General features: G+C 54.5%; 2 protein-coding genes across 3 annotated transcripts; one reads left to right on the forward strand and one right to left on the reverse strand.

Annotated features, from left to right (window-relative positions):
• The first annotated feature begins 33 nt into the window (after positions 1-33).
• On the forward strand, positions 34-2,519 carry LOC119814915 (protein tyrosine phosphatase receptor type C associated protein). The gene is made up of 2 exons (XM_038331013.1): positions 34-636; positions 1,719-2,519. Exons 1-2 carry the CDS (start codon positions 634-636, stop codon positions 2,322-2,324), a joined length of 609 nt encoding a protein of 202 aa, XP_038186941.1. The 5' UTR covers positions 34-633; the 3' UTR covers positions 2,325-2,519.
• Positions 2,520-2,601: 82 nt separating this feature from the next.
• Positions 2,602-9,554, reverse strand: Rps6kb2 (ribosomal protein S6 kinase B2). Of its 2 annotated transcripts, none has more exons than XM_038330971.2 (15): positions 9,397-9,554; positions 9,085-9,125; positions 8,867-8,987; positions 8,518-8,586; positions 6,649-6,796; positions 5,133-5,190; positions 4,958-5,058; positions 4,740-4,830; positions 4,567-4,657; positions 4,345-4,452; positions 3,798-3,860; positions 3,610-3,687; positions 3,412-3,516; positions 3,209-3,321; positions 2,602-3,010 (listed from the first exon to the last, which is right to left on the reverse strand). In XM_038330971.2, the coding sequence occupies exons 1-15, from the start codon at positions 9,472-9,474 to the stop codon at positions 2,821-2,823; spliced, it is 1,455 nt and encodes a 484-aa protein (XP_038186899.1). In that variant the 5' UTR covers positions 9,475-9,554; the 3' UTR covers positions 2,602-2,820. The 2 variants fall into 2 exon arrangements, with proteins under 2 accessions (XP_038186899.1, XP_038186892.1); XM_038330964.2 differs by having other exon boundaries at positions 3,412-3,519.
• Between the last annotated feature and the right edge of the window lie 530 nt (positions 9,555-10,084).

Raw genomic sequence — 10,084 nt, forward strand, 5'->3', positions numbered from 1 at the left:
GAGGCAAAATGGGTGTGAGAGATGGGTTAGTGGATAAAATCACTTGCTAAGCAAGCCTGATGACCTGAACTTGATCCCTGCAACCCACGATAGAGGGATCTAACTTCCGTATATACCCACATGTGCAGAGTTGATTTGTTTTCCTGAGACAGGGTTTCTCTGTATAGTCCTGGCCATTGTGGAACTCACTCTGGCCTGGAACTCAAGAGATCCACCTGCCTTTGCCTTTGTTTTGATTTCTAAAGGCTAGTCTGGTACACACCTTTAGTCCCAGAGCACTCCAGGGGTAGAAGCAGGAGGATCACCTTGAGTTCCTGGCCAGCCAGAGCCACACAGTGGATGTCCTGTTTCAGTTAGATGCACACTTCCTCCCTTTGGAGTTCTGGTCTTAGATCCTGTGGCCACAACCTCACCTAGAGAGGCCTGGGAAGATTTGGTATGGGTCTGGGGATCCTGAGAGGCTGAGACCCCATGAGGGTCCTATGATAGGCTAGAGTGGGTGGGGTGTTTCAGGCAGGAAACGGAAGTGTCAGTAACTCCTACTAGCTACTATACTTGAGCGCGCTCCGGAGCTCACTTCTCACTAAACACAGCCAGTCAGAGGTGGGTGCCCGTGCAAAGGCCATCGGATCAATGGTGAGCTGTGGAGCCCTCTGGGTTCTTGGGGCACAGTGGGCTAGGGATGGATTTTCGGGATTTGTGGGTCCCCTCACAAGAGACCTGGGGTAGAAAAGCCCAGGACTAACATGGGGTGGAACCTGGCCCTCACCTCAGAGCTGGGCTCCCTGGAATTCAGGGTAGGTCCTGCAGTACCTCATTCTAGTTGTGGCCTTACTCTGAGACCTTTGGAATAGTCCCTTCTCTGATCCCCTCATGAGCTGAGTTTGGGTGTGACTCCTTCCCTGGAGCCTGGTGTGCTAAGGGAGGCTTGCACCCAGCACCCCTCCCCCACCCCTACCACACCCCCCACCTGCTTTGTTCCAACCGCAGGCTTCCTTTGATAGCTATACATGCTGCCCCAAACAGTCTTGGCCCTGCACACTTGAGGCCCTCCAGGGCAGAACGGGGAGCTGAACGGAAACCCTGCAGCTGGGGCAGTCCCATGGTTGAGAGGAGGGGCTTCAAAGATCCCCCCCCATCCTAGGACCAGTCCACCTGAGTTGATCTAGATACCTCCATCATGGCCTCCAAAGAGCCACCTGCTTCTTGGGCCCCCCAGCCTCCCCCACTGCCCAGGCAGGCCATTTTAACACATCCAGCTAATGGCCACTGAACACCTAGGCACCACCATGGTTTCAAGTGGTGTCCCCCTCCCAATTCTATCATCTAAGGAGCTTATTCTGATGGGAGAGGGAACAGAATAATGGATTTTTCTCTGGTGTGGGATTTGATGGGAGAAGAGTAATTAAGGGGCCGGTTAGCTGTAGAGGTCTGGTGGGTCTCATCAGCAGGGCCTAGACCATGGCAAGCAGGCAGGCTTGAGGCTGTGGAAGTCCAGCATCTGAGCAGAGGGCCAGCCAGTGCACAGGCCTCAGGCAAGGCAGACCAGGGGCAGTGAGAAGTGACTGCTGGGTTGAGTTGAAGGCCATCACACTAGGGCAAGGCCTTAACCAAATAAGGGCCGGGATTTTCTGCTTGACTGTCCCTGTTTTGCCTGAGGCAACTAAGGACCGTGTCAGAAGAGATCAGTAACAACTTCTCCCTGCTGTCTCCCACAGGCTCTGCCTGGTACCCTCAGATTTAGGGTGCTGTTAGCCCTGCCCGGGGTCCTGGCCTCCGGGGTAGGCACAGAGGATGGTGCAGGCTCCAGTGCTGTCACCATCATCCTGCTGTTCCTGCTCCTGCTGCTACTTGTCACTGCCCTGGCCTTCGCCTGGCATCGCCTCAGTCGTGCCTCAGGGGGCTACTACCACCCAGCTCGCCTGGGTGCTGCGTTGTGGGGCCACACCCGCCGCCTACTCTGGGCCAGCCCTGCAGGCCGCTGGCTTCGGGCCCGCACTGACCTGGGATCCCCAGAGGAACCAGGGCAGCAAGAGGATGAGCAGGATGCAGAAGAGGATTTCATGATGGATGGTGGCCCTGAGGAAGCTGGTCCCCAGGAAGAGGAGCAGCGGTGTGAAGCCGGAGCTCAAGCAAAGCAGGCCCCAGCAGCATATGACACAGACAGTGAAGGGGGCCTGGGCCTCAGCTCGCAAGGTCCCGTGGGCTCAGGCAGCAGTGCTGAGGCCCTTCTGAGTGACCTGCACGCCTTTTCAGGTAGTGCAGCCTGGGATGACAGTGCTGGAAAAGCGGGGGGCCAGCGCCTTCATGTCACCGCACTGTAGGAGCCAGCCTGCTCTCCTGTCCCTGCCCCAGCCTCTGACTCTCTTTCCATGCTGTCCTGATGAAACAAAAACCAGCCTGGACCATCATCATCCCATGCAGCTTCTCAGACTGCCACCCCCATCAGTTTCCCAGAGTGCCCCCCCCACTCCCCAGGCACTGGGCAGATACTGAAAATAAAACTTCTTAAGTCCTGAGGTCTGGAGTCCTTCATCATCCCTCCTCTCCCTAAGTGGGCCGGCATTCTGGGGTCCTGGAGTCCAGCGAAAGCCACTCTGCCATGATTCAGTCCTTTAATTCTCTAAGGGCACAGGTGAAGTCCCTTCTGGTGGGATGGGTGTTAGACCTGTGGTGAGTCGCTGCCAGGGCTGCACGCTGCAGCCCTCCATGTACATGATTACAGGGCTCAGCAACCCAAGAGATACACCCAGGTGGGAGGCAGCCGGGTCCTCACAGCCGACAGGGAGCCAGCCTCGGGGCTGCCCTCTTCCTCTGTTCTCAGCGTCCTGGGCGCCCACGGCCCTTCTTGGATTTCTTGGTCCCTGAGGGGGGACGGATGGGAAGAGGGGCAGTGCTTGTGGGTGGTGGTGGTGATGGTGGTGGCAGGAGTGGAGGTAGAGATGGCTCCATGGGCTCTGGTGGGCCAGGACTGGGCCGGAACCCCTCAAAGGGAGAGAACTTGAGGGGGCTGCAGGAAAAACCAAGGCAGAGTCAGAGCCTCCTAAGCTTAGGCAGGAATACTGGCAGTAGGTCCACAAACTGCCGTTTTAGCAGCCCATTGTAGATGTATAAGGTTGGGTCCCACGGTGGGCAGGAGACTGAATAGCCCAAAGGTAGTCTGTGCAAGAGACCCACCCCAGTCACACGCCGGCCCTGTCCCTGGTACCTGATGGGGGTGCGGGGGCTGCTGTTAAGGCGCCTGGGGGAACGCAGCTTGGGCTGGAAAGAAAAGCCCTCCTTGATACTGTCCAGGACAGAAGGTGCCACGTACGTGAAGCCCTGTGGGTAAAGGCCAGGTCAGCCGATGCTTGGCATTTCTGGTCTCTGGCTACAATCCCTGCTCTGGTCCCATAACCCCTATGCCCTCACCAGGAAGGCTTGGTTGGCACTCTCACTGAGGGCTGTGTCATCTGGACTATCTACTGGAGTCTGCCGTGTAAAACGTGTATCAAACTGGCTCACGTCCTCTTCTGACTGCTGTGGGAAGATCCATGTGGAAAATTAGGGGGATCTAAAGTGCAGGGTCTCCACCTGCCATGGGAGCCAAAAGGATCCCCAGATACTCACCAGACTCGGCCTGAAGGGAGGGTCCACACGGCGGGCCAAGAGGTCATCCCAATTGATGTGCCGGAAGAAGGGGTGCCTCTGAGGGTGGAGGGTACCCAGAAACATGTCAGAGACTCACCTTGTCTAGCTCCCTGCTTTAGCCCACTTCATCCTCTGGCCCCAACTCCTTATGCTAACCCCAGACCCACCTGCACTTCAGCAGCATCTCCTGGGCCACCCCCAATTCGCTGAATGGGATTCCGCTTCAGAAACTGCAGAAGCAGAGAAGAGGTGAGGGTGGGTGCCCAGTCTCCAGAATGGGGAAAAGGCAAGCAGAAACAAGGTATAGGCTCTGGAACATGGCCTCTGCCCACTGAACCCCTCAATACTTTCAGAGCTGGGTTGAGTGCCCTCTTCATGAAGCCTTGGCAAAGCTCCTGCTCAAGGCCACCTCAGAGGGCTTAGGATCTATGTGACACTCCTCCCCTTAACAGAATGATGCTAGCGTTTCTGATGGAATACGGCTAGCTCACAAGAATACCCTGCTGATGAAGACAGACCCGGGACTGCTCAGGGGCAGTGGTGAGGCTCTCAGAATCCAGGCCTGCACTCAATGTTCCTATCATTTCCAGAGGCAAACTGCACAGGATGGGGGCCTGGCCTTCCCCCAGGGCCTAAGGACACTCAAGCATATGTACAGATTTACTGACAGGGCTTAGGGGAAGAGATGGGAGCCTGGACAGGAGGGAGCCCCACCTTTTTGACAAGGTCCCGGGCATCCGGGGTGAGGTAGGGGGGCAGCACCAGCTTCCCTTTCATGATTTTATCCATAATTTTCTTTCGGTTCTCTGCGGTGAAGGGCGGCTGGAGGAGACAAAAGGTGAGAGCAGCCTAGGGGGATCTTCCCACCCAGTCCTGCCCCAGCCTGGAAGGGGGGTCTCCCCAACACCCACCCTCCTCCCAAGGAGCTGGACTTGCCGATCCAGTGAGCATGTCGTACATCAGGGCCCCCAGGCTCCACCAGTCGACTGCCCGGTTGTGGCCGCTGCGCACTAGAATCTCTGGGGCCCTGGGAGGCAGGTGAACTGTCAGTAAGGGCAAGCCTTCCTTGGTTATTCTCTCAGACCCAGGGCCAGTCAGGTGCTACTTACATGTACTCGATGGTGCCACAGAAGGTGTGCGTGACGGCACCGTCATGAATGGACTCTTTGCAGAGTCCAAAGTCTGTCAATTTGATGTGGCCTGAGAAAGAACATTAAAAGGGATAACATGGGGTGAAATATGGCCCAGGCCTGCGGGTGGGTTCCTCAGCCCTGCCCTGCAGATCACCAAGACCGGGTGTGAGCATGCGCGCCTGCAACATGCTCACCGTGGCTGTTGAGCATGATGTTCTCCGGCTTGAGATCCCGGTAGATGATGCCTTGGGAATGGAGATGGCCCAGGGCCAGTGTGATCTCAGCCAGGTAGAAGCTGCAGAGATAGGACAAGGTGAAGGCAGGGCAAAGGTGGAGCGCAAGCAAGGACAAGCACCCCCAGAGACCCACCAGGCTGTGTCTTCCAGGAAGATGCCTTCTCGCTCAAGATGTGTGAAGAGTTCGCCACCTGCGACACAAGCATAACAGCAGCTGCGGACTCAGGCCCAGCCCTGCTGCTGCCTGCCAGTTTCTTCTAGAGGAAAATGGGGCGTGTAGATCCCACCCTACCTGCCTCCCAGAGCTGCCGTGGGGACTCAATTCAATCAGCAAACATCTACCGTCGCCTACTCACTCGGTGCCTGGCCCTGTGCTGGGTGAAGCTGGGGCAGAGTTGAGGAGACCCAGCCATTGCCCTCAGGATGCTCAGTCTGATGGGGGAGACAGACATGTGCACAGTGCTCTAGGATGCCAGGCGCAGGCAACAGCTCTGAGAACCTCACCATGGAGCCTCGTGGTGGAGGACATAGGAAGCTAATCTCAACACAAAGATGGAGAAAGGGCAGCACAGGTATGGCTTTCAGGGCATCGATACAGTGAAGAAGGATGCCGAGAATGCGGACAGAAGCTCGTGGGGCTCAGCTGGTACGAGAGAAGCAGGTGGAAAGAGTGGGCCTCGGTCAGCCTTGGTAAGCAGTGGTGCGACCGAAAAGGCCAAGGCTTTGTTTGGGTAGTTAGAGGTGCGTGCTCTAGGAAGATGGCCTTTGCAATTAGTGGAGGATATGCAGGAACCCAAGTGGGCTAGACCCTCAAAGCCAGTTTAGAAACAGACTTGCTGGGTATGGTGGCACATGCCTTAATCCAAGACAGGGACAAGGAGTGTCTTTGAGTTCTATGTAGTAAGTTCCAGGTCAGTCAATGCTATACAGTGAGACCGTGTCTCAAAAGGTCAAAACAAGTAGGTGTAGTGGCACATGCCTCAACCCCAGCGCTCAGTATGGAGACACAGGCAGACCTCCTGAGTTTGAGGATCTCAATTCAAGGTGGATCTCCTGAGTTCAGGGCCAGCATGGTCTATATAGTAAGTTCCAGGCAAGCCAAGGCTACACATAAGCAGACCTTGTCTCAAAATAAAAACAAAAACAGCCGGGCGGTGGTGGCGCACGCCTTTAATCCCAGCACTTGGGAGGCAGAGGCAGGCGGATCTCTGTGAGTTCGAGACCAGCCTGGTCTACAAGAGCTAGTTCCAGGCCAGGCTCCAAAGCTACAGAGAAACCCTGTCTCAAAAAAAAAAAAAAACTAGACCTTATAGAAACAGTAACTATCCATGAGACGTCCAACATGAAGAAGGATGCAGCTGGATGGGGACCTGGCACATGGGGGACAGGCAGGAAAGGGAGCAAAACTGGATGGATTCCCTCTGGACATCTACACAAACTCCCACCAGACCCACACACCCCACAAACACTAGGCACTGGATGGATGTTTGCTGAATGAATGAACAAATGTAGGACAGACAGATGGACATATGGCCAGGCATGGTGTTTGAGCCTTCCAGCCATCCTCCACCACTCAGGATTCCCTAAGTCCTCATGCTCCCCATGCTCGTGCCCTGCCCCCCACTACTCAGCCTTGCCCACACACCTACCACTGAGGCACTCCAGGATGAGGTAGAGTTTGCCACCTGTCTGGAAAGCATAGGCCAGCTCCACAATGAAGGGATGCTTCACAGATTCTAGAATGTTCCGCTCAGCCCGGGTATGTGCTGTGTCCTTGGCATTGCGTACAATCTTGGCCTAGAGATGCAGGACTGGGTTAGAAGGTGAAGAACCAGAGTGATTTCCTTTTGGCTCTGCTGGTTTACTGTTTTGCAGAACATTCAACCCCAGTATTCAACCATGTTGGTGTTCTAGTAAGTACAACGAAAGTCAGGTTTCAAATATACATTAAAATACAACTTGGAACCGGGCGGTGGTGACACACACCTTTAATCCCAGCACTTGGAAGGCAGAGGCAGGCGGAGCTCTGTGAGTTCGAGGCCAGCCTGGTCTACAAGAGCTAGTTCCAGGACAGGTTCCAAAACTACAGAGAAACCTTGAGTCAAAAAAAAAAAAATACAACTTGGTCATATAAGTGTCTAGGCTCTAGGTCTGTGTAGACATGGACATGCAGTGATGTCATGATCATCTCATCAGGACAAGATGACCAGAGCACTGGGGACAAGGCTCAGATGTTAAGTGTATGCTATGTAATCCTGGAGATCTGAGTCCAAATCCCCAAGTATTCACAGAAAAAGTCAAGGGTGAAGCTGGTTGGTGGTGGCACACACCTTTAATCCCAGCACTCGGGAGGCAGAAGCAGGCAGATCTCTGAGTTCGAGGCCAGCCTGATCTACAAGAGCCAGTTCCAGGCTCTAAAACTACTGCGAAACCCTGTCTCAGAAAAAAAGAAAAAAAAAAAAAGCCAAGGATGGCTGTGTGTGCCTGTAACCTCAGCACTGTGGGAGGTAGAGACAGACGGATCACTGGGGCTTGCTGGCCACCAGCCCAGCTCCAGGCTCAGTGAGAGACCCAGTCACATGAGAATAAAAGTGATAGAGTAGGGGATCCTATGCTCCCCTCTGGCCTCTATCATGTATAAATCATACATTAGTTTAAGATGATTAGGATTTGCGAAAGATCGTTAGTTGCAGTTAAAGGCTACCCCACTACCACACCTGTCTTCTTGCTTCTCAGCCTCGGCCCTTCTGCTATCTTTTTTTGTTATTTTTGTTTTTTGTTTTCTAAGACAGGGTTTCTCTTTTGCTTTGGTGCCTGTCCTGGAGCTTGCTCTGTAGACCAGGCTGGCCTCGAACTCAGAGATCCGCCTGCCTCTGCCTTCCAAGTGCTGGGATTAAAGGCGTGTACCACCACCGCCCGGCCCTTGCGCCATCTTTTGCCACTTGAATTTCTGTATAATTCTACTGCTATGAATAGTAAACCTTTTCAGGAACTGGTTTATCCTCTCAGTTTCTCAACCTTGACACTGTTTGTTGTTCAAGACAAGATATCATTATGTAGCCCAGGCTGTCCTAGACCAACTCAGAGCCTCCTGCTTCATCCCTTCAAGTCCTGAGACTACAGGGTGTATCCTATCAAATTCAGCTGAACTACTGACACGCTGAGCCAGACAAGTCTTTGTTGTGGGTTCCTGTTTATCTGCCTCTCTACCTTCTAGTCACCAAATGTCAACTGCACTTCCCCTACTAGTCCTGGCCATCAAAACTTGCCAATGTGCCCCAGCAGGCAGGTTACTCCCATTCAAGAATGGCTGAAAAACAGTACGTGAAATAGCTACTAAGCCAGCAAGCGACAAGACAGAGTTTGTCTTCATCGTATTCACAGTTATCCTCCCAAAGTCTGGAACAGGTTGTGGAGTGAAGGCTGTCTCCACCAAGTTCACGATTGTCCTCCCAAAGCCCAGAACAGGTGGTGGGGTGGTAGCGACTCAGCATTTGCTGGCTGGGCAAATGGCGCACCTTTCTCAAGACTTTCATGGCATATATTTTCCCCGAGTTGGCGCCTTGCACTTTTCTCACCTGGAACACCTGTAGGACAGGGGAGACAGGATCAACATTCCTCACACATCCTATTTTCAAGGAGCCCCACCCCAAAGCTCTAGGACTGGGACCAAAAGGCCTAAACTCAGCTCAAGGGTGGAGCACTAAAGATCTCTATCAGCTTTTGAGAGGATCTGCCCTTCCCTCCCTCAGGTTTCCAGCTCTAAATCCCTTCAGAGGCTCCACACAGAAGACTATGGGGTGTGAAGGATGATATGCTGCCCCAGGCTGGAGCTGAGGTCACCATGAGGGGAAGGGGTGCTTGTACCTTCCCATAGCCCCCCTTGCCCAGCACACTCAGAAGCTCAAAGCAATGGGGCCCGATGCGTTCAGGGCCCAGGTTCACGCTGCTCTCTGTCAGCTCCACTTCTTCATATTGTCCCACCGTCCTAAAGACACAGAATGTTAATGAGAGCAAGGCTCTGGTGTACCCCAAGTCCCATCCCCTACTCCGAGCCCCCGGCTCCCAGAAAGACCCTCACTCACTCCAGGCCAGCAGCCCTCAACTCGCCAAGGGGACACACCTCCTGTGAGAAACCGAGGGGTAAGAACCATGGAGATGCAAGAACATCTCTTCCCAATCCAGGGGGAACTGCTTGGCCCAGGGGAAAGGACCAAGGATGGGAGACAGGAATGGGGAAAGGGTAGGGAAGAGCGACCAAGGGCAGAAAGGGAAGACTGGGTCCAGGGGCTGGGGCTTGGTCTGGGAAGGATGGGGCACTCAGAGTAGGGAGTGCCATGCCTTTGGTTAATCGGCTGGACTCCCGGGTCCAGTCGTGCCCGGCGGGAAACACTCACCGCAGGGCTGAACTCCGGCTCGCCCTCGCCCTCGCTGCCTTCCTCGGTTTCCAAGTCTAGGTCAAACACGGCAGCCATGGCTCCGCCGGTCCCGCCGGCCCCTTGGCCCGGACCAGGCGGAGTTCTGACTGACAGCCCCAGGCTTGGGCGCTGCGTTATCTCTCCGCGACGGCAGCCGCGCGCGCTGATGACGCAAGTAGCGTCGCCTACTCTCTCGCAAGCCCTTTAGCCAGGCGGGGAGGAAAGATGGTGGTTGTCGCAAAGTCTCTCGGGAGTTATAGTTCCCGAGATCTGGACCATCCATCCTGCAGCCTTCTGAACAGGCTTTACTAGACTGTCTCTTCCTAATCCTGCTCTCCCGGGTCCGCACCCGACGCAAGCAGCTCAGAGCCTCCTATTTTGGCTCTGGGGCAAGTTCGAGATTGAATGGGCAGAATCACAGGCGCATGCAGGTTTGAGTTAAAATAGCAAATCGTCAGCCGTTCTTGGAGCTGAGTTGCCAGGCAAGTAGTGACTACCAGGAACCAGTTGGCTGTATTAGGGACACTCCCCACAATCTCCCTAAAGCTCACAGATCCTGCAGGTCTGACATTTGCTGGATGACTGCCTGGGTTTTGTTACCAGGCTCCCGTTCTGAAGGACTCAGCAGACCGAAATAAATATGGCCTTTTATGAACTTAAGCATATT

The sequence above is a fragment of the Arvicola amphibius genome, chromosome 1, assembly GCF_903992535.2.
Source record: "Arvicola amphibius chromosome 1, mArvAmp1.2, whole genome shotgun sequence".
Taxonomy (NCBI): domain Eukaryota; kingdom Metazoa; phylum Chordata; class Mammalia; order Rodentia; family Cricetidae; genus Arvicola; species Arvicola amphibius.

Excerpts from the sequence above, each read along its gene's own strand:
- Rps6kb2 (XM_038330964.2), bottom strand. The coding sequence starts at position 9,474 with ATGGCTGCCGTGTTTGACCTAGACTTGGAAACCGAGGAAGGCAGCGAG. Across the intron at positions 6,797-8,517 it reads CCATGAAAGTCTTGAGAAAG|GCCAAGATTGTACGCAATGC; the intron begins GTGCGCCATTTG and ends CTGCATCTCTAG. Across the intron at positions 4,658-4,739 it reads TGTGGCACCATCGAGTACAT|GGCCCCAGAGATTCTAGTGC; the intron begins GTAAGTAGCACC and ends CCTGCCTCCCAG.